General features: G+C 42.8%; 1 protein-coding gene across 2 annotated transcripts; it reads right to left on the bottom strand.

The window, feature by feature from the left end:
- Positions 1 to 5,269: 5,269 nt before the first annotated feature.
- On the bottom strand, positions 5,270 to 25,303 carry RND3 (Rho family GTPase 3). Of its 2 annotated transcripts, XM_032637262.1 has the most exons (5): positions 24,891 to 25,303; positions 24,317 to 24,404; positions 11,965 to 12,074; positions 8,949 to 9,083; positions 5,270 to 7,306 (listed from the first exon to the last, which is right to left on the bottom strand). In XM_032637262.1, the coding sequence occupies exons 1-5, from the start codon at positions 25,038 to 25,040 to the stop codon at positions 7,055 to 7,057; spliced, it is 735 nt and encodes a 244-aa protein (XP_032493153.1). In that variant the 5' UTR covers positions 25,041 to 25,303; the 3' UTR covers positions 5,270 to 7,054. The 2 variants fall into 2 exon arrangements, with proteins under 2 accessions (XP_032493153.1, XP_032493154.1); XM_032637263.1 differs by lacking the exon at positions 8,949 to 9,083 and having other exon boundaries at positions 5,277 to 7,306; positions 24,891 to 25,273.
- Positions 25,304 to 26,701: the final 1,398 nt, after the last annotated feature.

Below are 26,701 nucleotides of genomic sequence, written 5' to 3'. Positions count from 1 at the left end.
TCTGCACATGGGATCAGGAGAACACCTGAGCCTTCTCCCTTTTAATTTCAGGAAAAGTATGAGTTTGCATTTGGAGGACAAATAGAGACATTGCTTTCACCGATAGAACTGGACTCATTGTTGCTCTCCATCGAGTTACAGAGGGAAAAAATAGCAACCATTTGCAATGTGACCTCTTCCTTTTCGTCCTCTAATACTTCTCAGACTCTGTCTTTGAGATTTAGGATGTGAGCAGAGGACTTCAATAACAATAATAATTACAGAGAGAGAAGACTGTTTATACTTCCCCAAAGTTACTTATCATTCTGAATTGTGGTTTTATTTGTCTTTGACTTTCTTATCCATTAGACTGGCATTCATAAGGACAAGGACAGGGTCTAATTCACCCTTCTCTATGCCCAGCACAGAACTCAGTGTCTGACACATGGAAAGTACTCAAAAATTATTTGCTGACTACATCAATGACTGGGTCCACAAGAGCAAAGGGCATCACTTAAACAATGATCTCCATTGTATTATTTTTCACTCTCAGAGAAGTTCTGTTGCATTTGCCAGCAGCGCCACAAGTGGATTTGGAAGAAACCATATACTCTAGTTCAACCAAATGGGAGATTCACAGTGGCTGGGCCTCCTCATGCAATGGTCTGCTCACTGGTCAAGGTCTGGGAGAGCAGCCACTCAGGAGGCCCGCTGGTCTCTGCCATTAGCCTCCTTCTAGAGACCTCAGGCAAGTCCCTGAGTGTAGTTGGTCTTCCATTTCTCTTGTTTGTAGACCAGAGGAGTTGGACACAGGAACTTCTAACCTGGAGAGCACAGATTCACAGATGAATACCATGGCAAGCCTGCAAGCTTCCTGGGATTGTGTGTGACAGATTATGGTTTTATGGATATGTGTACTTACACATATTTTTTGAGAGAAAGAGTTGATAACGTTCATCAAGTTTTTTTTAAGAAAAATAACTTTTATAAAAGGTTAATTAAAAAAAATTTTTTTTAAAAGGTTAAGAAACTCCTGAATAGCTAACTTTTGACATCCCTTTCCCCTATACAATTTCTATACTTCTAAGAAAACTTCTAAAATTCCTTCAGCCACAGCATTTTCTTTTTCCTCTGATTGTCCATTTGCCCCTAATCATTCACTGCCTCATGATACTTTAACTCTCTACGTATGTCCAGGTTAAACTTCGTCTACATTGTTTGAATCTGGAGCTCAGTCTTTTATTTCTCCAAATGTCCACAATAAATGGTGATTGAAAATTTTTGTAGATTTATTTTATCCCAGAACACTGACTATTTCCCCTCAAATCCTCTATGTCTTCCAGGATCAGGGCTATAAATCTCATCATCCAAAAGGAGTTCAAGAGAGAGTAGAGGGATTGTTTGCTAAGACTGTCCACATAAGAGGCTAGTGGGGTGAGATGCTAGTCCAGGCACTTCCGGAGACACTGAGCGAAGAGAGAGTGAAGATTGCTAACACTCACTAGGAATGGCAGGTAGGCAATTCCTAAAAAGAGTAGTTGGGTCTATGGTAGCAACTCCACGAGCCAAGGCCATCGCCTCGTCATCTAAAGAAGTCAAATGTAAGGCATGAAGGAAGAGGACAGTTTTGGTTAGCCTACCTGTATCAGTTTCCTAGTGCTTCTGTAACAGATTGCCACAGACTTAGTGGCTTAAAACAACATAGATTTATTATCTTATAGTTCTTGAGGTGAGAAGTCTAAAATAGATCTTCAGGGCTGCATTCCTTCTGGAGGCTCCAGGGAAGAATCCCTTACCTTGACCTTTCCAGCTTCCAGAGGCCAACTACATCCTTTGGCTACATTCCTCTGTGCTCAAGGCCAGCAGCACAACATCTTCAAATCTCTTTCTCTTTCCCTCTGCTGAGTGTTTCATCATGTTGCCACTGTCTGACTCTGAGTCCTCCTGCATCCCTCTCACAAGGATTAGCAATTATCTGGGGCCCACCTGGATAAGCTAAAACAATCTCCCCATCTCAAGATCTTTAACTGATCACAAAGGCAAAGTCCCTTTGATAAGGTACCAGATAAGGTAACATTCACAGTTACTGGAGATTAAGAGGCAGGACTGCTTGGGGAGCCATTATTTAGCCCATCATTAGACCTTATGTTTGCTTGCATCTATTTATTTATTATGCTACAGCTTTGTAGGAAGAGTCATGTTCACGGACATTATGTGCAAAGGGAAATTACTTGTACATTACTTGTACATGAACAAGCAGTAAGAAAAGAGGGAAGAACTATGTGCCTGGAGCTGAAGGGAACCTAAAATATTTAACAAAAGGAACCTAAGGAATGAAGGAGTCTTCTCTCACCAGCGATTTGCCATATCTTCCACTTCTATATCATTCATATGGAGGACTAGTAAATTGGGAGGATTTAATAATAATTATAGTATTGTATTATATATATATATATATATATATATATATATATATATATTTTTTTTTTTTTTTTTTTTTTTTTTTTTTAATTTTTGGCTGCACTGGGTCCCTGATTCTGCATGCGGACTCTCTCCACTTGCGGTGAGCCAGGGCCACCCTTCGCTGCGGTGCGCGGGCTTCTCATTGCGGTGGCTTCTCTTGCTGAGGAGCACAGGCTCTAGGCGCGCGGGCCTCAGCAGTTGTGGTGCACAGGCTCAGCCGCTCCACGGCATGTGGGCTCCTCCCAGACCAGGGCTCGAACCCATGTCCCCTGCATTGGCAGGAGGACTCCTAACCACTGCGCCACCAGGGAAGTCCCTATATTATATACTGTAATAATATTATAATACAGTTGACCTTTGAACAGCGTGGATGTTGGAGCTCACATCCTTGGTGCAGTTGAAAAATCAAATACAACTCATAGTTGGCTCTCAACATCCACGGCTCCCCCATATCTGTGGTTCCATATCTTTGGATTCAACCAACCATGGATTGTGTAGTAATGTAGTCCCCTATTGGACTTCTAACCAAGCACAAAGATCTGAAGTCCTTATACAAATTCTACGTTGATGATGGGCATCCATCATTCACATTCACATTGCTCTTCCATAGTCACCGTAAATGGACCTCAGCCATTAGGATGCACTTGAAAATTCCTTTTGCACCATCATATCATAGCATTATAAGTGTGGTGTAACGTGTGGCTATTTCATTGGTACCTGGCTACATATTGGAATGTTTTCCACCAGCCACTATCTATGACTTGGTTAATATCCACGGAGGTCACACCTGGACATGGTGCATCATGGTTTGTTTGTGACTGTCTCTCTCTAATCTATTATAAACTCCCTGGAACAGAGATTTTGCTTTGGTCATGATTATGGGCCAAGCCTAGAAACGTGGCAGGCAAATAGTAGGCACTCAATAAATATGTGGCCAATGAAAGGACAAAAATAAAAACTAGGTTTAGAACAGAATGCTAAAGTCAAAATAACCCATAAAAAAGGACATGCAGCTTTAAGAGTTTCAGGAGTCATAACGGATGAGGCGATTCTTTTTTTATTCCTTCTACTTCTAATACAAAATAACTCCCTGGGTTATTTCTAAATTTGCAATTAAGGCACATTTAGAAATAACCAGACTCTTCTAAGCAACTATTCCTGTTCCTGAAAAAGATTAATAGAAGAGAGGCACAATTAAACTCTAACTCAGAATTTGAAAATCACTTTTCGGTATTTAAAGAGGCATTAATCATGATCATTAATCAATAGAAAAGAATGTTCACAGAATGCTTAGAAGAAATGTTTGCTGAAGCAAAAAGTCAGAGGAGAAAAGGAAGGCATACATGCCTAGGGCTGAAGACCAACTTTTTTCTTTTTGGTTTAACAAATTAAAGCTGCTGGAAAAGAACAATTCACCAGAGGGAAACATTACTGTACAACCTATAAAATACCGCCAAGGTCAGCAGAAACTCAGCTGTTGGTTTTTTTCTCCTGTGTCGGTCATTGTTGAGAAACGAGTTCCTTGCAAGCCTGATTTAGATATTATGCCTAAGAAGTTACTCAACACCCAAGATTAAGGAAGTACTTTTATTTCCTTTACTACATGCCGACAAGAATAAGTTACAAATATTTTCGGTAATTCTGTGCTTTTTAAAATTTTTTATAAGACTATCCGTAATGTCAGTGCTCTGTAACTCATTCACTTGTGCTAGATCCCTCTGCTTTGCGTTTCTGAGAATTATTCCCAAGCAAGTCACTGTACCTCAGACTTTGAAAGCCATTTAAAAAAAAGCAAGGATGCAGTTTTTATATGAAGGGACTTAGCTGTGTAGAAGTAGCTGAGATTTTCTGAGTAGCTGTGAGATACTCCATGTGGAGTATCTTTGGACATTTCTGTAAAACTTGCATGTAAGAGTCTTAGCTAAAGACTGGGTTTATGGGCACCCAGGCCTCTCTTGATCCTAAGCTATTCCATGCTGACTTTATAGCTTCAGGTCACTGCGGAAGCCTGTATTGTATTGTCCTGTGTTATTTAGAGATGCTGCTACAATAAACAAGATCATTTTTGCTTTCCTTTTTTTGGTGCTTTCCCTTAATCGTTGCAATAGCCGGGTCCTGGGTCACCTATACAATAGGTTTCTGCGAACAACAGCACACGTTGCAAGGTGGACGCTGGTTTAGGAAGCGTAGCTTGGGGCTCCAGCGGGCAGGGTAGCAAACTAGGCTCATCATCAGAATTAAACCTGTGACCTGAGACTGCATCATACTGGTTTATTACTAAACTGTTGAAGGAAAGTTCCACATTTTCTACGAATTAATCCTAGGCAGTGTCGTGGCTCTTTTCTGTTTATGGTCAAATCACTTAGTCTAATTACACTCCATGTCCTTCTTGGGACCTGAAATCATCATGAAAACCTTTTTTTTTTTTTTTTTTTTTTTTTTTTTTTTGCAGTACGCGGGCTTCTCACTGTTGTGGCCTCTCCCGTTGCGGAGCACAGGCTCTGGACGCGCAGGCTCAGCGGCCATGGCTCACGGGCCTAGCTGCTCCACAGCATATGGGATCTTCCTGGACCGGGGCACGAACCCGCGTTCCCTGCATCGGCAGGCAGACTCTCAACCACTGCGCCACCAGGGAAGCCCCCATCATGAAAACCTTTTATATACACAGATTTATCTTCCCCTAACAAACTCTGACTTCTGCCAGAAATCAAAAACTTCCAAGGCCTACTCACCCAGGAAATGTTAGGTCAGATCTTACAGTCACCTCTATTAAAGAAAACTAAATAGCTATATCAGGAAGTAGGTAATAAAAGGCAGATCACGTTTAGACAAAGACATGGTTACTTTTTTATTTGAAGAAAAAAAAAGTATGTTTTAATAAATACTGCAGAAACATTGACCAAACAAACATACAAAGTGACTTCAACATTTAAAAAACTGCAATGGAAGTTCTGCTTTATAACAGTTATAACTTATTTTCTTTTTACAATATTTAAATACAGAAAGCACTTGCCAGCTATTTCGTAATACTGCCCAAAGCATAATGCTGCATCAATCAAAGCATAGCATGTTGGTAAAATGTCTGTATTTCGTGGGAAATGACTGGAATGGTATTTTCTTGCAGAGACAGAACAAAGTGCTCGTAAGACACAGCCTGAATGCTGTAATTACCTTAATCTCCTTCCTGCCACAATTGAATGGGAGCACAGCTTCAACACTTCAAAAATGAAGCTTTATCATTGGAAAGAAAGCTCGTTTTCAACAAGCGCCAACAATAAAAAGGTCAGATCTGGTTTCTTCTCTGAAAGAAGCTCTAAAAGTAACTGGTCAAAAAATATCTGTAAACTATTTTAAATGCTGACTCTTTTACGCAACGATAGTGATAAAGTATCAAACACGGGCCTTGGTGGAATCTGGTTAAGTGAGGTTTAGCAATCACTCTCTAGAGACGCCCTAGGATGGTGTCAGGACTGACATCACACAATTTTCCTCTAAGGATTCTCGAAAGCTTGGATCAGAGGGTCCTTCTGTATCATGTTCATTGAAAGAAAGTGAAATAAACAAACTGATCATCAGATACTGCCAACTTCGGAGCTTCATCCCAAAAGAGGTCTTTTGCTTTGTACTTTTGGTATCTTAATTCCGGACGGCTTAACTCACAAACTGTGCTTTCTGCTACTATCCTGCATTCGTTATCTCTTCAGATGAAAATAGTACCTACATTTTTTCCCCCCTTGGACCATTCCATGACGTCAAACCAAGACACCTTTTATTTGACTTTGCATTTTTATCAACGATGGCAAAAAAAAACCAAACAAACCACACACCCTCTTTTCTAAACAGCACACAAAAATATCACATTGAGCAATTTACCACTTTTTAATGACAATCACAGGGATGAATAGAACCATCAGACTGAACAAAAATTGACCCTTTTTTTCTAGCTGACCTATTCAATCTTGGTAGTGCTGGTCTGCGTATCTTGCAAGACTGCAAAAGCCTTTCTTGAGAACCATCTCGCTCAGCTATCTTCAGGATGGCAAGATTTCAAAGCCTCACCAACTTTTCCTCTGGATATCCCATGGGTCCTGATACAATTTCCATTTTAATGATGAGCTAGGAGGAAATTAGATCACATCCTCTAGAAAACTAAATGCTAAGGTCACAGTGCCAGTTCCCCAATGAGGACAGTGTATTAATATATACTTTTTGTAAAGGAGATTAAAACACTTAAAAATTAAATCAAAGTAGAGATCCATGAATAGATTGTAACAAAGAAAACAAAAACGCAAGCACCATTCAGAGCGTGGTTTTTCTTCTTGGAGGTCCTCGCATTCCTCCTCGCCCTCTAGCCCATCTGAATCTCTCTTTTTTTGGCATATTTTTCAAGTCACGCTTCAAAACTCTTCAATGAACTCACTTCTCACCGCTTGTTCTACATGCCGAACCTAAGGACAGGATTCCAAAAAGATGAGCATCCTTCCAAATGCCTCCTAAGCCTCCAGAATACGTGACTTTGGCTATGCACTTTGCTCAGACTTCACCTTTTTTTTTTTGTTGGTGGTGTTTTCCACACTAGGTTTCCTTGTCCTCCTTAAAGATAACCAGAGATTCACATCACAGTGCAACTCTTGGCTTTGTCCTTTCGTAAGTCCGTAGCCACCGCGGAGAGATCTGGTCTGCTGGGCATGTGTGAAATCCGCTTTGTCGCCCTCTGCGATTTGTTCCGCTTAACGTTTTTATTTGTCTTGTTTACACATGCCAAGGTGGCCACATGAAAAATGTCTCTGACACTGTTTTCTGACTGTAAAGCCGAGCATTCGATGTAAGTAGCTGCTCCGATCTGTTTGGCCATATTTGCCCCCTGAGAAGCAAAGAAAAAGGGCCTGTGATCAGCAATAAGTCTTTGGGGAAGTGTGTCTTCTAACACCACGAAATAATGCATAGCAAAATGTTTCTCATGTTAACTGAATTTTCTAAGTATTGACGAAAAACAAGTTTTTACATTTGAACTGCCTTATTTATTATTTCATAAATATTTGCAGCCAAGACCCAATCCTAAGATGTCCAATTATCATCACTCAGTAGACACTGCTTGACTTCCCAGAGGTGCTAAAGGCTGATCTAATGTCATTGGGTCATCAATAAACAAGGGCCACGATCAAATGGTTAGTATGGGTGATTCTAAGAATTACCCAGAGAATCTTACTATTGGAAGAGAGTAAAAAAGCTGAAGACCATGAATTTAAATGCTCTGGCAGGGTGATCTGGCCCCTTGAGCCTGTTCCAGCACCTCATGGGGCACTCAATTTCTCTTTTCTTGAGCGTAAATGGCACTCAAGACTAATAGACAAGCTGTACAAAAAAACAGGGGTAAGAGAATTTAGAATCAATTTTGAAACGTATATGATTATGTCTTAGGGACAAAATAAATTGAGGAAAGGAATAATACTTTCTAGCATCTACAACTTACTTAGGAGACACAAAATATGTAATTTCTAAATGCGGAGCAGACAACCAGTGGACACAATAATAAGCATGTGTGCATCAAAATGACTTATTTACCTAGCCAGATTTTTGTTAATTGGAATGAAGGACAAAGAAGACCACAGTATGAATGGTCAAACGATGAATACTAAATAAAATTCTAGCTGTTTCATCACGAACTCTCTTTAGAATCTGGTTGTAAGTTTTAAGAGAATGAACTTCTGAAATCAATTCTCCTCCTTTCTAAATGCTTGAGGGGAATGCGTGCAGAAATGATGAAGCTCTAAAAGACAGTTTTCTGGAGTGCTCGGTTTTACTGACAGTGGCCTTTTTAAAGTATTGTATTGTATTGTGTTGCTGAGTGTAAAATAAGATTAACTTTAAGAGTATTACTGATTTTGACCACATTCTCTCTTAAAATCTATTTCACTTTAAACCCAGTGAGAGTTGCAGAGATACAGGGGGTTGACTCTGAGTCACTGTTTCTGCACTCAAGTGATCAAATATCACTTTGTGAGTCCCCTACCGAATGACAGAGCATTTCACATTTTAAAGGATTTTTTTTTCCAAACACGTCTTATGTATACACACACACACACACACACACACACACGAATCCTTACACAGTCAACTGCTAAATAAGTACTGGAAAGCTCTTTGAGAGAGTCCAGAATCAAAGTATCACCACAATTTCAGCCAAACCTTTTCCCAGATCACTTTGGTGCTCACTTAGCGGTTGTTACATTAATCTGAGCAATGGGCTGCCAGGAAGGGGCTGGGATCGTTGCTGTGAAGGCAGAAGCACAGAAACGCCAGCCCTTCTCATCTGTGTTTACAGATGGTCACGGCCTGGACACATGGTGCTTATTCTGCATCTTAGGAGAAAAAGGGGCTAGCGCCTGGCCTTGACCCCTGGTTGAGCCTTTAGAAAAGCAGCTACTTTTTATTTTATTTCCTACGAATGATGTTCCATTTATGACATTCTAAAATCTATGTGTGCCCACTGACTACATACGTACCTGGTCATAGGACACTGGGGTCTGCCTGTGGTTTGAGAGCTCTACTAATGTACTGACATCTGTCCGAAGATCAGATTTGCAGCCGACCAAGAGCATCTTGGTGTTGGGACAAAACTCCTGGATTTCACCTTTCCACTATGGGGCGGGGGGGGAAGAAGATGAAAAATTAACAAAGTGCTGGCATCCATAAAGTGGAAAACAAGGTCTCCACCGGCAGGCGTTGGAAATGGGACTCAAAAAGGACATTTAAAAGAAATTGTCACTTCAGATGCAGAAGCAAACTTGCATTTATCTTCTACCTAGACATTAAATGTTGCTGCTTTTTAAAGCGGATCCATTAGGGAACCATATTCTTCTTCTCGGTGACTCATGAACTGTCCCTACTGCAAGAGACCTGTTGGGTGTTGTGAGAGAGTAACTAAGGCAATTTCTTAATCTCTGAAAGATAAAAGTGCCTTAAGGATAATTATATATTCTAACAAGTGACTACATCCTCAGATATGTTGAGCTGGTACTTCCCAGCATGGAAGACTGGGAATAAGGCAGAGCCAACACAAGCACAGTTGTACATTCATTAATCCCACCTAGAGAGACTGAGCAGCCACCATGTGCTGAAATCTCTACTGAGATTCCAGAGACTGGAGATAGAGTTAACAGAACAGAATGTCCTGCCTTTAAGGACCTTCCATTGGTGTGGCTGAATCAACAGAGACCATGACATTTGCAAAGGCCCATCTCAGGTTATCAGGGAGGCATCTGGTCCCATGACTCATATGTCCTTGAGTTAGTCTTAAATGACGTAAGTTATTAATTTAGTCTACTTTGGCTAGTTGTTTCATGACCCAACAAGAACGCTTAGAACCTCCAGAAATGCCTGGCAGGGAATTCCAACTGTCCTCTTAAAGAGCAAATGGATGACTTTTTGTGGTTTCACTTCCTCAAGCTTGAGATGGCCATCAGGGTGAGAGTCAGGAGTTCAGAGTGTTCACAGGAGAGCTCAGCTCCGGGGCTGAGATCGGGAACCTGCGCCTGCCTCTCCCTGCCCGCATTCACAAATACGTACTCAGTGCTCTACGAAATACTGTGGTGGTTACAGAGATGATTAAGATGTAGCTGAGTCTTCTGGAAAGGAATTCACAAGAGAGTGGGGGTGATTAAGTCATGTCTATAATACTAGATAAAAGTGACATCCTGCAGGAGTAATTTAAAAGACCTCTAGAGGAGACATCTCCAGATCTAGAACTGTGGGCAACGAACTCTAGTCCAAAGCACACCCGTGGATTGAAGGGAATAATACATACTTTCCATAAGAGCCTAATTTATCCACCAACTCCTCCCTCCCGCCCTCCCTCCCCTCCTTCCTTCTAGCACTATTTAGAGGCATCTATCGTGTGCTAGATGACACTGGAGAAAGAACTAGAAGGTGAATTGAAAAAAAGAATAAGATCTCTCCAGCTCTAAGTCACCGTAACCTCTTTGATATTCAAGGACTTAAAGGATTCAATTAATCAAGACAAACCATAGCAGGGATTATTATGAGCCTTAAACTTCACACAAATGTAAAACACACTCATTAATATCTCTAAGGCCAAAGTCACTACACATTTGGTCTTAGCAGACAAAAGCAAAATAAAACAGGAGCAAGGCTTTTCATCATAAATTATGCATAACCCGATACTACATCAAGTAAGAACTCCAGTACAGAAGCAGTCTCTTTTATCTACAGACAAGCAAGAGACAAGCTGCTACGCTGTTCCTCAGCCGTGTGATGGCTCTGGCCTGCCCAGGTCTAGCAATTATTCACAAGCACCGAAGGAAGGAAAGGTGTATTCCTGCCAGAATCTGACAGTCGCATTATTTGTGCTAGGTACAAACATTACTCAAAATTGAAAGCTAAAAAGAGCCTTTAATCTTTTAAGAAATGCATATTTCATTGAACTAACTATATTTGTCATGTTTAGTAAAGAGACGGGGTAGGGGGGATGATTAACCTTCAAATCCTAATTTCGTAATGACACACAAGGCCAGCAGTCAAACATGATAGGGAAAAATAAACTAACAAAAACACACAAAACACGAGGACACTGCCGTGCTCTTAAGCACATCCTCTGACTAAGCCTGAGTGCGTGGAGAAGAAGGGGGCTCTAGGGAAGGTCTGATTCCGAAACCCCACAGCACTCAGGCCAGGACTGAGACGTCAGCTAGAGGCTAATACACGCTGGTCCTTGGACGGGCATATGCCTTTCTCTACCTACCCGGAGGCTTAGTCCTAGGTTGGCAGAGCCCAAGGAATGCTCCCCGCCCCCCACCCAGCCTCCCCAGGACCTGTGACCCACCTGCCATAGGGTGCCTTCCTCCTGACCCCCCCGGGTTCCATCCAGAGCTTCCTCAGATTCCTTCCCCACCTACAGAACCTCACACTACCTTTGCCTCCAGAAACTAGCTATGTGATATCATCTGTGACATGTGTACACGACCGTGTTTACTAGTATCTGACATCACCTGGTCTAATGTCTGTAAACACACCCCTACTCCTCCCTTATTTATTCTATTTCCGTTTCTAATAAATAACATCACTACTGAAATACAGCTTCTTTACTAAAACAGCTATTACTGCATTCATTTCAATCCCTGAATTGAGGTCAAGAGTAAACCTGTAAAGTAAAGCACAAGCTACAGGGTGAATGAAGGACGGAAAGAAGGAAGACACACTTAGCAGTAATGGAGTATCAGTATTTTTAGCTGCCCCACTGCCACCCAAAGGATAAACACAGAGGCTCTTAAAAGGGTATTTTGTTCCTTAAAATGAAATAAAATGTTGAGCAGGTTCATCATCAAAACTTGGGACACATAGGAGTGGAAACCCTGTTATAATGTGTGAGTGTCCTTTTCAGTGTTTTAATTACAAGACGTACAGCAGGGAATTAACTGCAGTGTTTGAGCTCCCAGCCAACCACATGTTTCTACTTCATATCTGGGCCAGTACTGATCTGCGTCATCACTCCCCAGCACTTGCCTTTTTCAGGACACTGTCCAGCGTCTCTGGTCTACTGATGTCAAAGCAAATCAGCACAGCATCTGAATCTGGGTAAGAGAGGGGCCGGACGTTGTCATAGTAAGGAGAACCTGAGAAGAAACAAAGAAACACAGGTTTTCAGATGAATATCCCCTTAGCCTGTCATGCATGAACTCTGCCCTTTTGAATTGAATCCTTGGATGGTCACGTGGCTCCCATCTCCTCTAATTCTTGGAAAAGAAAGCAAACAAAAGCCGAGTAGTACTATATTCATTTCTACTAGAAGACAAGGAAACCTCACTTGTATCTGACTTAAATTCGAGGGGAGGAGCCGGGATCTTAAGTTGAAATCTGCACAGTTCAAAGAGTAGAGCCCAAAGGCACCTAGGTGGAGGGCAGAAGCATCTAGAACCAGATGGTCTGGAGTACAAATCCACCTCCACCACTGCAAGACGGGGGCAGGCGGCTTCAGGTCTCTGTGCCTCCGATTCTTCACGCATGAAAGGAAGATGACAACAGTACCTACCTGGGATTCAATAAACCTGGGCAGTGCCTGTCACTTAGTAACGGATCAAGAAGTCTTAACTATGGCTATGGCTGTGCTGTTGCTATCGAAAGCTGAGTGGTAGCAAGCACAGTCACAGGAGCTACTTCTTGGGAAAGAGCCCGATATTCAAGATCACTCTGTTCGTACAATGGAGAATGGGGGAGGGAGGAAAAGGGTGGGTTCAGCCACACAAAGAGAACCATCGTGAACCTTATCAGCACCACCTTATCTCCAAGTTACAAGTTTGTATAAGCCATGACCTTTGAGCTTGCGTACTTAAACTTATCCCCAAACCCTGTATAGACTCTCTTCCTGTTACAACCAAAGAATGTAATAAATGTCATACTGGATCCTGTCACCTTTTTACACTTTTCCATCTCTGGGAGTGACATCAAGGCATGATCCAAGGATCTGAGCCTGAGTTAAATCCAGGGTTCCCTAAAGGTTCAAGTTACCAGCCGATTAATTTAACCACAGAACCCCCTCTGGCGTTTAGGAAATTTCTTCCATTCTTTTAAAAATCCAAAGGATGGGCAATTGCATGAGGCCAGTTATTATAAAATGGTGTGTCTATAAAATCAAATAACAGCCGGCCATGCTATTTATTTTTGAAAATCATTTTCAGTATACTGACATGTCACAAGAACAACATGAAATCATTTTCCTAGGAATGTGTATATATATATATATATATAATTTGACTCCAGAATAGAGAAAAAAAATCTAAGCCACCAGACTTTTTGAAACCCAATTTCATTTTGACATTACCTTCCATTTCTAGCAGAAAAACATGACATGTTGTCCCCTGATAAATCAAAACCTCAAAAGTCAAAGTCAGGGAAAGAGAAAGAACTAAAGAAGCTTTTCAAATAATCTTTTACATTTCTATCAAAACAAAATTTTTCAGGAGGCTGCTCTTGAGATCTCAAAGTTACTGTCCGTAGTTAGGGTGCATCATCCCTTTTCACAGGATATTGTGGGTTCCTAGCATTCACTAAGCAACCCAGGAATGCTGTGGCTTTTCACCAGCTGCTTTAGGGATGGAAAGGGACAACTTCAGGCAAGAAGAAAGGGAAATGTTCTAGGAATCAGGAAGAAAAGTGTGAACAAATATAGAACAACTAAGCCAGAATCTGTCCTGAGCTACAGCAGCTCCCTGCCCACATCTGGAATCAGGACCCTGATGGAGTAGAGACTGACAACAAAAAGATACTTTCCAAAAGCTTAAAGCGTTTAAAGTTAAAAAAAAAAAAAAAAAGCCATTTAAAATAGTAAGGCCTGTAAGAATAGGCTGTTTCTGAAAGCTTCTTTCTGAAAGGGCTGTTTGCTGAAAACGACACGCTGTGGCTGCTGCCTTCTCAGCCACTCAAAAAAAAAAATCTGAGGTTACAAGAAAATTCACAAATAGTTCATTAACTTCAACATTTTTGAGAGGGTCAGAAATGAGATGGCTTATCACTATACATGGATACACTGGCATTTCCATATTTGTTCTGTGAAGTTCAGACTTTCTGAATTGCAGCTTCTGTTTCCGTGTCCAAAGTCTAACCTGGACACAGCTTCTGCTGTAATTATTGCGGAATCTCTTTTTCTAAACATGGAATCAGAAAATTCCAGATCATAGAGTGGAAATCCAAATACCAGACACATACACGAGGATTTCCTCCGCTCTTCCAAGTTAGCAGGAGATGACCTGACCCCAAATCTAGAAAGTCACAGTGTTCCAACAATTCAGGATGTCAGAAGCCTAACTAGGCTTCAGAGATCTCCCTTCTTGGAAATCACTCCCATTGGGAAGAAAACTATCTCGCTGTGGATATTTTTCAGTCTCCAGCAGACCTGAACTCTGGAGGACAGGCTTCTCCAGGTGCCTTATTCCTTCAGGACATAATCTTTGACTAAGATGAAAGTAAGTACACACTGCTAATCTCTGATCTAAGACTACTCTACATTAACAGTGAAAACCATCTTTCCCAGACACAAAATTAAGGAAAGACAGTTGGAGAATTACAAGGGTGCTAAAATAGAGTAATCAAAATTTGAACTACTGGGAAAATCCAGAGGAATGGTTTTAACTTCCAAGCCACCACGTGGCTGCAGAGAACACCCCTCCCTTTGTGTACTGGGCTTCTCTCCCCCTCCCATTTTATGGCCACAAAGGGGATGTGGCTTTATCTTCTTCAGCCCTCTGTCACTGCTGGAGACTCCTGCTTCCTAGAATCAAGGGAACTGCCTTCTGTACTTAGTGGGTGTACCCAAATATCTGCAAAATGTAGGTACTGGCCTGACTTTAAAATGAAGTGGAGTTTGCAACTGAAACCAAATTCTTATGGAGGTTTGATTCTGCTTTTGTTTTTATTTGGTTTAATGTTTTGAATGAACATACATATTAAATATATATATATATATATATTAAGGTTCATGAGAAATATGTCACCTTCCTTGTTGAGGTACATAAGTAATTTTTAAGAGCTTTAACAAGATCTAATTAGGAGTGACACTTTGATCTGTCCTATTACTTTTGCTAACGAACAGCGCTTTTAGATCCACAAGAGTGTCCAAAGGTAGTAATAAAACTGATCTCCACATTTATTAGTTATAAGCATAATTTGCCCAACCACTAACTACAAGAGTAATTTGTCATTGAACTTAACAAGACCACTTATTCTTTTTTTTTTTTTTTTTTCCTGCGGTACATGGGCCTCTCACTGTTGTGGCCTCTCCCATTGTGGAGCACAGGCTCCGGACGCGCAAGCTGAGTGGCCATGGCTCACGGGCCCAACCACTCCTCGGCATGTGGGATCTCCGTGGCATGTGGGATCTTCCCCGACCAGGGCACGAACCCGTGTCCCCTGCATCGGCAGGCAGACTCCCAACCACTGCGCCACCAGGGAAGCCCCATTATATTTTTTGATAGGGCATGGTTAAAACTTTGAATAGAAAAATCCATGGTCTGTATTTTTTCAGAGTAAAAAAAGAAAACTGATAGAGAATGATAAAAGAACTGTCCTACCAGGAAGAATCTAACAATCCACCGGCTAAGCATGACCTTCGGGCGGGGTGTGGGAGGGTGTGGGACCCGGGGTGGGGGGGGTGGGGAGGGTGAATCCAGTGTAACTTGCAAGTGTTTACTCTGCATTTAAGCACTTGGAATTCTTGCCTATAAAGCCCAAGCTACCACACAAAGCAAGGAAGAAAAGCAAAGCTTGAGGGTGCATGGTGTGATCACAGGCACGCGGGGGCTAAGTCGTCACCCAAGAAAAAATAAAGAGGAATTCCAGGAATGCCCCTATGAAGTGAGAAGCAATACAGGGAGGGAGAAGTGACACCAAAGGAAGAAGCAGAAAGCAAGTCGATGAGACAGGAACAATACCTGCCCCTCACTCCTCCATCCCTCCAGAAAAGCCTTACAGCATTCTGTTAAGTCAAACAGTAAAATATTAACTTCTACAGATTTTTTTTTAAAGATGCATGTGAAAAGCTTCCAAGGTAACTATAGAACTAAACACAAGGCAAGAAAGAACACTGAAAAATTGTGTATTATGTAGAAAAGAACTGAACTTTAACTGCAGTATATAGTAGGTACTGACATACATGTAGTATGTACTCTACTAGATCTAAAGTCAGTTAGTCTTGGTACTGAGCTTTGCTTGTCAAATAAAACTCACCATGTGGAATAGGCTTTCTTGCACGTGATAGTTCTCAGATGCAGCATTTCTCTTATACTTTGTGTAACTTTAAGCACCCAGCAGTATTCCAAGGTCCTTTCTATTTAACCATCAGATCATCAAAAGGGAAATTTCAAGAAATTCCACACTGTAAAGAAACGATGACACCACATATGCAAAAAGTGTGCTCCCAAACCCCACAGAGAACAAGCTTTGCTTGGGTGGGGACTGGAATAGTGCCATGTGAGGTTCTCTGAGTCCTTCGAGTTTGGCAAACATCAGCAAAGTTCCAAAAGGCTTCTGAAACTGTTCAGGTCTACCCATCTTTGTCTTCAAGATCATTAATTCTGGGTGAGAGCCGTCTTTCCAGCCCAAGAATGGTCACAAAGTGCCTCACCCAGAAACTACTTCTGCAGACACATACCTGTCTGCTTAAGTCACCTCTTCACAAAGACAGAGAACACACCATATATGTACATAATTAAATGCAAGAAGATTCATGCCCAAAAGGGAGGCTTTAGGGAACCTTTTGCAAAACGAGTTCAAACACCGGGAGGCTTTATAGGAGCTTGAGAACTGAAAACTCTAGTTGACTATTTCATAAATACAACTTCTTTTACTTGAACCTTAAATTGAACAACTTCTCTTTCTCCCATAAGAAATTCCTACCTAGAACAATAAAATCAGGGATACTGCATATTTTGGGGAGAGAAAATATATTAACTTTTGGTGTTTTTAGTGATCACCAAGGGAACACCTGTACCCAACAGCAGTTACCATGTGGATGATCTGCCCAGTTATTACAAGATTCCATTTCGTCCTGCCATCTCCACTCAGAGTGAAAGCTCCAAATCAGCAATCATCTCAGGAATGTGAATCAAGTCCAGGCAGAACTTTGGGTCTGGCTCAGTATAAGACTGTTGAACTCTTTTTCCAAGCAGTCTGCACTACAGGCACCAGGACCTCAAATATGCAACAAGTATTGCCAGGAAGGATATTTTGTTTCTTCTATAGGTTCAGCTTAACAGAAATTATAAACAGATTTTATGAAAATTTGGGGGCATTTCTCTGTTGCTACTGAGAAAAGAATCAATATTTTCAATTTCCGGGAACAATGCAGATACGTAGTTGTATAGAAAGTCAAAGAGGTAGAAATAAGACTATTTTTGAGCTTTAAATAAAGGTTTAGGGTTAAACTCCCAATCTTACTGAGATACTTTAAAAATATAAGAATCAAAACATTTTACTTAAAGTGGAACTACAGTAAGTCACAGAACTTTAGGGATACGAGTAGATAGGTATACTTCTAAAAAAATTATATTATCTTTCAGGAATAACCCATGAGTGAATCTGCCCTGCCACATACTACGTCATCAGGCTCATGTTTCAAAGCTAATGTGTACAACACCCGGTTGGACTTCTGAGGCAGCTTACGTTCATGCCAGTGAAATTTCTGTTATGTCAAGGGGGTCTCTGAGTAAAGTTGGCAATATATAGTAACTGAGGAGACATTTAAAGGGCAACAGAAAATGGTTGAGACACAAGTAATTCATTTGGCATGGACCACCAGACACCATGAGCTAGCTGGAGGAACTACTTGGTCCTTGGTGTCACATCTAACGCAAAAGAACTGGATTAATGAGAAAACATCTGGTTATTTCACGTGGCATCAGAATGATCAATCTGGATGCCTCACTGAAAACGTGCAACTTAGCAAGAAACCAGATGGGAAAAAACCTGACACTAAATGGGGTTTAAATTAGAGAGACAGAGAGAGACAGAGATCTAGACACAGATATAAACTTAGAAAGGGAATTAATATCTTCCTCCTTTTTTTGATCTATAGTTTCAACGGAAATCACTGCACAGTGGACAATTCTCCAAATGCAGTTTTATGTACTTCTTACTAGAAATCACTATCCAAACTCAGGGCTGTTTTGCCTTTAACCCACATCTCTTACAGAGTTTCAGGGAGAAAACTCAAGAGTTGAACCTGGCTTTGGAACTCTAAGCTCCTAGACTCATTACTACCTATGATCTAACTGGTTTTGTGCAATTTTGCCCTTGATATTCACAACACAAGCACACATCCTTCTTTGGCTTCTTCATAAATTCTTGCCCTCCCTCTTTCTCTAACAAGGTTAAGTTAAAATTCCTCAACTTTCAGAATCTTGTTCTCCCTGATAGTCATTCAACGTAAGCATGTTTCCAAGTGGGAGGGATGTTAAAGAGTTCTTAAGAACTGAGTCAACTTCGAGAGATGAGGAAGAAATTGTGGTGGGCTTCGATGAGTCACAAGTCAGGGGGCTTGGGCTAGCCCTGCAGCCTTCAACAGTTTTTTGGATCTTCTTGCTAAGTGAATCCAGCTTTAGAACCTCCAGGCCCAGCCTCCTATAAACAAGTACTAGACAGTGAGTACCTTGAGGGCAGGCACTGTCCTAGCCAGGCTTGTCCCTGCTCCCACAGCCTTTAGCAGAGTTCATGCACACCAAATGCCCTAAAAAATGTTCACTGGTTTCAATCATTTCTATAAGTCTTGCCTTGATGTGTTAATTTACATCTTAAATCACAAAAAAAGGGACCAGTGATCTTTTTGATGCTGCTTTTCTGGGTTAATTATTTACTAACCTCCACATTGCTGAAACGTTTCCATCCCTGTTAAGAAATATTTCAAGAGTGCTTGTCACTGAGACTATTCTTCAAACCTGATGTATGATCTATAAATATAACAATATATTGATAGGCAGACTTACGGCTATAGAGGAGTTTGTCCTCAAAGTCAGGCCATGAGTAATTAAGATTTTCCTCTCTTCTCTAAGAATACTACATCCTCTGTTAATACTGCTAAAAACTAGTACAGGAAGTGCTAACTTTAGCACTCGTGGCCTAAAAGAACCTTGTATCAGGACAGGATTCAAAAGAATGTTTATGAGGCAACAGCATAGTTATTGTGGGCGAATATTAGCAGCTGAATCGAGTATTTTAAAACTCACAATATGCCTTAAATAAAATGTGCATTAACTTGCCCTGGTTAAAAGCTGAAACGAATGATTATTACTCCCTAAATCACATGTGCTGAAATTACACTGCAATCAAATCACTTAGGAAAAGATATGGTGATCCTTAAGTGACAAAGTTTCTATTATTAGTAGACACTGGCTTCATGCTACAAATTGCCTCTATGCTTGGCAAATCTGGCAGATTCTGAAGCACAAGACTACTTTGGTCTCACTTATCACTTCAAAATGTTGAAACCATTACCCATTGTTTTGCAGAAACTCACTGAGTGAATTTGAAAAATCAACAGGAGCATTTCTGCAGCTTTTAATCAAAATGCTCATCTTATTATCAATGAAAGGGAATAGGAAATATTTCTCATTAAAATCAAGAAATCATAGACCTGTATCCAAAGACTACCTTTTAGAGATAGTCAAAAATCCTCCCTTTTAGAGGAGTCACAGTGCCGTTATTTATAAGAGGGTTTTGTTTCCTTTTTTTTTCTTTTAATTTTTATTGGAGTGTAGTTGATTTATAACGCTGTGTTAGCTTCAGGCGTACAGCAAAGTGAACCAGTTGCATATATACATATACCCACTCTTTTAGATTCTTTTCCCATATATATAGGCCATTACAGAGTATTGAGTAGAGTTCCCTGTGCTATACAGTATGTCCTTGTTGATTATCTATTTTATATATAGTAGTGTGTATATGTCAATCCCAATCTCCCAATTTATCCCTCCCCATCCCACTTTCCCCCACGTAACCATGTTTGTTTTCTACATCTGTGACTCTATTTGTTTTGTAAATAAGTTCATTTGTACCATTTTTTTAGATTCCACACATACGTGATATCATATGATATTTGTCTATCTCTGTCTGACTTCACTCAGTATGACAATCTCTAGGTCCATCCATGTTGCTGCAAAGGGCATTATTTCATTTTTTTTATGGCTGAGTAATATTCCGTTGTATACATGTACAGCTTCTTTACCCATTCCTCTGTCGATGGACCCTTAGCTTGTTTTCATGTCCTGGCTATGGTAAACAGTGCTGCAATGAACATTGGGGTGCATGTATCTTTTCAAATTGTGTTTCCTTTTAGGGGGGCTGGAATAACTTTAAGCAGCCATAAGAAAATGACTGGCAAAGTGCCATTTGTGGCTGCTTCTTTAATTGGTGTGTGCCTTGGGGGCGGCGGGAAAAGTTTCCTGCCTGAGGATCTAGAAGATCTATCAGCGTTAGGGATGCCTAACAAGGGAAACCCACAGCAATCGGATGGAAAGGGCACTTGGGTTCAAGAATCTGACAAAATGGGCTCATCATAGGTTGCATGTGAGCCTCACTAAGTGGGGAGGGCTTCCTTTCCCCCACTCTCTGCCTTACCTGGATTGTATGCATCTTACGGGTAGGACCATATTTTAATTAACTCTGTGTCTCTAAGGCCTGAGAGAAGCCCTGCACATAGTAGATGCAGAAAGGACGAGGGAAAGAGGGAGAGAGAAAATGAGACTATCCATTACTGTGCCTCAGAAAGTAGGGAATGAATTATCTTTTCTCTTGGTGCAACGAGGCCCCACAAATCCTAATTCCACTTGATGTTCTTTCCTACACCCAAACTGGCAGAGCTCTGCCTGTGCATAATCGTATGCTGCTGGGGGGAAAGGAGACCCCCTTATGAGAAGCTGTCCAAGTACAGAAACCGGATATGAGAACAGCTTCCATCTCCTAATGTCTGCTAGGAGGCTAAGCAGGATGTGAATGCCATTCAAAGGGCAAAGTTTATGCCATCTCTCTCCCTACGTAGGAGAAGTTACATGCCTCATTTTCCCTCTAACTTTCACAAAGTTCTAGAAGGGGAAAAAAAAAAATCTGACATTTAGGACTTTAGACACTTGGCTTGGATATTTTCTCCAGAGTTAAACTGATAGCAGTTGGAAAAAATAAATGTATCAAGAGGCATCAGGCATACACAATTATTTTCACAACCCAAACTAAATAAATGTCTTAGTGGGCAAAGAAAATGTCAAATGTTTGTCAAAAAATAATCCTGTTCAGAAATTTGCCATGAAAAGCTTGAGATGAAATGAAAAACGGTTAAAGATACTTGAAATGATTCGTTGCTGATGCAACAGTTCTTGCTAGATGTATTCCACTCATGAATGATAAAACATTTTCGGTGGAAACAGTCTATTCCTAGAATCCAGGCAATGCTTCATGACTGTGTTTAATTAACTCACATTTCACCTCACAAACAACACAATGGGATTCTAAATAATTCCTTTATGCCTTTTTCCCATTATGTATAAAACTCAATCTAAATTTGAACTAAGATTTCATTACTGGATAATTTTGCTGTGTGGTATTTTCTTAATCACAGTCTTTTCAAACCTTTATATTTTAGTTAAATATGCATAGGTTTTGTTTCATTAAACAAAAATAGAAGTGATTATTTCACTACAGACTTCATTTCAGGTGATTATCTTTAATTTGATGAAAGGCAATATTTATAAAGTTGCCATTCTTTGTGCACAGGTAATTCAGTGGTAACAAATATCAGGGAATCTCATCTCCTTGGAAGCGACGCATATGATTATTCATTTGTTCATTCAACAGATTTTATTGGGTGACTACTGTGTGCAAGGCATGATGCTATGTGTGCAGAGACCACAAACTGTAGTTTGGATTAAATACTTGAAATTATACGAAGTGATATTTATCTGCACATGTGAAGCAGAGCCTCCAACTATAAACTGCCCACATTTTGTTTTCTAGGCTTTGTTAAACATGTGCCTTTTCTCTTCTTTAAAAAAAAAAAAAAAAAAGTCAATTTGACTCTTTGGGCACCTAATTTAAAATCTCCATTGGTGGTCCTGTGACCGCTGAAGCTTGAGATGGGACGCACAACCCAATATTCCTATAAGCCCACCCATGCCCCCTCCCTGCCCAAATGTGTCTCCTTCTTAAATCCACCAGAAAGCAGTGGCTCTGTTCAGAGCCTGGCTTGCTTTGTAGGTCGTGAAAACTGCAGGATGGGATGGCAGATCCACTGGGACTAAGAGCTGAAGCCAACCAACATCCTGGAAACAAAAAGACTTGCCTGTCTGGTGATCTAAAGTCAAGAAGTATACAGCTGGGAGAGATCCTGCACATTATGTGGTTCTGTATCCTTTTCTTTTTGGATGATGAAATGAGACTCAGGGAGGTAGAGGATCTGCATACAGAAGTCTGTGGTAACCAGTAGCTAAATCTAAACATAGCTTTGTATCAACGACCGGATCAGACTCACAGACCCCATACCTAAATAATTCTTATCACGCATTAGGTCCAAACAGGCTGGGGGAGGAGGCTGAGAATCGGTGTTAATTATTGGTACCATACCAGCTGTCCTGCCCACTAGGCGTAACAAATACCATGATATGTCTGGGAATTTGAGCCCATTAAGTACTAGGCTGTGTACAAATCTGATGATGGAAACTACTGAAATAAGAAAATACTAGAATTCCGTCTATCACCATCTTCCCTATAGTTTCAAGGGTGCAATCCTCAGTACAAACACGGTGAGGTCCCGGTTCTGCTACCCTTGGCGAGGCTCCAGGAAGAGCCTGACTCTCTAGGGAGAAACAAAATCTTCATATCTTACGGCAGCCCTAGGAGCATCTGGCACCAACCGTGAGAGGCGCTCGAGCGAGACTTCTCACTTGCCTTTGTGCCGGCACTGCCTCCGGCGACCCTGTCAGTCAAGGTCTCGTCCTTGTGCTCTCTAATCCCCTGCGTCCCTCGGGGGCTCCAGAGGTTAAAGTCGAGGGCTGTGGGAAGCTCGCACAGCCCAGAAGCACCTCCACGAGGCCACTCCCAACTGAGCGCAGGTTCACCTCGCGGGCCTTCCCGCCCGACGCAAAGCCTGCGTGCTGGCACTCGCGTGCTTCTCCTCCCTAGTTTCACCCGGGATTTGGCTCGGTTCACCCGCGACAGCCCAGCTCCCTGCTTAACTCCCAGACCTAAGCTCAGGGGCCTTCACCCGGCCTTCCCACTGGCTCGTCCTCCTGCTCCAGAGGCTACGCCCTTCCTGGGAACGGCACTCCGCCGCCAGGCACCGCAGGCTGGGGCGGCGGGTGCCTGCCTTCCAGCCGGAGGTTCCCGGGGATGCTCCCGCCCCCACCGCGCCTGGCCCAGCCCCAACCCCTAACGGCCGCGCGGGGAAGCCTTCCCCTCCGCGCTGCAACCGGCCCTCCCTACCATCGCGCGCCAGGTTGGTGGGTGGGCGCGTGGGAAGGCGATAACCCGGCCTTGAACCCCAGACCCTTGAAAATAATTCACCGTGTCAATAATTCAACTGGACGGGAAGGTCAAAGGCGAATAGGACGGCCCGCCTTGTAGACTGGAGGAGGGTGATGCAATGGGTCAGGAGGGAATGGCGTGGGCCGGGGGACACCAAGTGTTCACGGGGGCGGGGGAGGCTCGGATCTGCCGCTCGGCACCGAGGCGGCGCGGGCGGCCGGCCTGCAGCTCGGAGAGGAGGCCCGGCGACCGCCAGCCGGGTGCTGCCCGCGCAGCCAGCGCATTCCAGGCAGTAGGCGTCACGAGCGCCGCGGCTGCTTGCGCTCACTTTACTCTCTCCCCAAGCGTGGAATCCGCCTGTAACTGCGTTGCTTTGGGGTTTTTCTCCCACCTCCCACCACCCTCTCCGCGCTCCCCGCCTACCCACCAAGCAGCAGGTTAGATCCTGGAGGGGCGCGCTCGCATCCGAGAGCCAGTTGATTCCAAGGCGGCACACGCATGCCCCCAACATTTGGCCTTCCCGGCCGCCCCGAGACGACTCGGGCACAGCTCCGCGGCCACCCGGCTACAAGCATTTTCTACCACTGGGTCACCCCTCGGGCAAAGAACGCCCTTCTCTTCCCACAACTTTCCCCCCGACCCAATGTCGTTCCCCCACCCCCACTCAGAAGGGACACAATTTTCACCCAGCAGGGAATCCCTCGTAAGAAGCAAAGTTAAAGGAGCGGCGCACAGCGAGCGCTGGTGGCGCGCTGGCCCGTGCTGAGAGCGTGCCAGGCGCGGAGTCCCGCTACCCGCCGCGCACCCCTGAGCGGCTGGAAACCCGCCCGAACGCCACGCGGTCCGATGACTCTCTTACCCGAAGTGTCCCACAGGCTCAACTCTATTCTTTGTGTGTCGATTTCAAAACTGGCCGTGTAATTCTCAAACACCGTAGGGACGTAATTCTGGACAAGATGGACAGGGGAAAAAAAGAGGGCAAAGAGGTTATCTTAAAATGCACGACACCCGCAGAACACCCTCTGATAATCGCCTCCCCACTCTCCAACTGAAAAACGAAACCCCAAAACCCGCACCCACCAGATCTCACACTGAACACGCGGACCCTTCCGAAACCCCTAACTTCCCTGTCGCCCCACCCGTATCCTCCAAGACCCAAGGATCCAAATCTCCCAACCCCAGATTCTGCACACAGGACCGAACAAGTTTCAGAAGCTAGCGGCAGAACGTGCAGGCGCATCCCAACCCCTCAACTCTTCCAGCCCACTTTCCCTTTCCGGGCAGTCTAACCAGGAGGAAAGTAGTAAATGGTGAGAAAGACGGCCGAAAAAAAAGAAAAACGGGTGAAGGGGGGAAAGTCAGGGGACACCCACCTCGACGCGGGGGCCCCCCGGGCCGCCCCCCTCCTCGCAGCCCCGGCGGGCCACACTCACCTCGGGGAAGCAGTCTTTGGCGAAGACGTGCAGCAGCGCGGTTTTCCCACACTGACTGTCTCCCACCACTACTATCTTGCATTTCACGTTCTGATTAGGATCCATGATAGATTTACTGGATAATTTCTGGCTGGCTCTTCTCTCCTTCATTGATCTTGCCTTATTTTCTCTCGAAACAGAAATTTTCACTTAAGAGGAAAAAATATATATATATTTCTCTTTCTATAAAAAGCAGATATATAAAAATAAATCGCAAGGCTGGCGGGAACCCCTGAAGCGCCGCGCAGACGAGGAGAGCTAGAGGAGCAGGCTCATTCCTCTCCTCCGACAAGTTTTATGCCTGACTCCACACGGCGCTTCCCAAGTCCAATTCCGATCCGACTGCTTTGTTTCACGCTCTCTGCGCGGCTTTATACCCCCGGCCTTCCAATCCTCTTTCTCAATGAGAGAAGGAAACTGATCCGCCTCCTCCCCTTTTATGGAGCCTGGGAGCGAGCGCCGTCTGGCTCCTCGCAGAACACGTAGACAATGCGCCCTCTAGGGTGACCATGCGGGATCGATTTCCAGACCAAGGCTCTGCGACGACTTGAAGACCCCAATGACGCTTTGCTGAAAAATGGGACTGTACAAGTCAAGGAGGAGGTGGGAAACTGAATTGTCTGTGCATATTGATTTTTATCAGAATTTCTTGAAAAAACGTTTTCATAGGGGCTGATCTACGGAAGCCTCATAATGAACATTTATGAAAGCAAAAACATTTCCTGCCCAACACAGAAGGGTGGGGAAGGGTTAAGTGGCTGCATTTTGTTAGAAAGTGTTTTGTATCAGGTATATAGGCCATGGAACAATAGCTAGGCCGGGGTACTTCCGATGCCGGAACTGGCTTGCCTGGGTCACAGCAAGAGTGGCTTCTGAAACCAGTGAGTTCCAGTGACTCAGGAGGAGAGAGAAAGGTTTTGAGGAGAGGGAAGGGGAGGTGGGAGGGGAGAAGAAAGAAAAGTGGAAGATGCTCATAACTGAGTGACCAAAGCCATTGGAAACTCAATCCTACTGCACTAGGGACCTAAACACACAAGGTCAGCCATTGCCCCTGTCAGTGACAAGAGGGGGTAGGAGGGATTCTGATCCTGCCCTTTAATTCCTTTATCTGTAGCTTCCCTTTCTCTGAAATCAAAGCACCCTAGGCTGGACCCAGAAAATAGAAATTTGCTTAGCTGAAAAATGCAGGTACAACCCTTCACTCCCTCTCCACCTCGCCTCCACATCTACCCCCTACCCACCCACCTGAAAGTCTCAGAGAGGACTAAAAATGGCCACGTTTGTTCTCTCTACCCTATAAAAAAGTCCTTCTTTTCTCATCTTCATTTCCTGTGCTTCAAGTGATCAGGAGGTTTCACCTATTTTTAAAATTTTTATTGAGTTATAGTTGATTTACAGTATCATATGTTTCAGGTGTACAATATAGTAAATCAATTTTTAAAGATTATACTCCATTTATAGTTACTATAAAATATTGGCTATATTCCCTGTGCTGTGCAATGTATCCTTGTAGCTTATTCATTTTATACATATGGGTTGTACCTCTTAATCCCCTACCCCTGTATTGCCCCTCACCACTACCCTCTCCCCACTGGTGACCATTAGTTCGTTCTCTATATCTGTGGGTCTGCTTCTTATGTTATATTCACTAGTTTGTTTTATTTTTTAGATTTCACATATAAGTGATATCACAGAGTATTTGTCTTTCTCTCTGACTTATTTCACTCAGCATAATGTCCTCCAAGTCCATCCATGTTGTTGCAAATGACAAA

This window comes from Phocoena sinus, chromosome 7, assembly GCF_008692025.1.
Source record: "Phocoena sinus isolate mPhoSin1 chromosome 7, mPhoSin1.pri, whole genome shotgun sequence".
Taxonomy (NCBI): domain Eukaryota; kingdom Metazoa; phylum Chordata; class Mammalia; order Artiodactyla; family Phocoenidae; genus Phocoena; species Phocoena sinus.
This window is presented reverse-complemented; position numbering and strand designations above follow the sequence as displayed.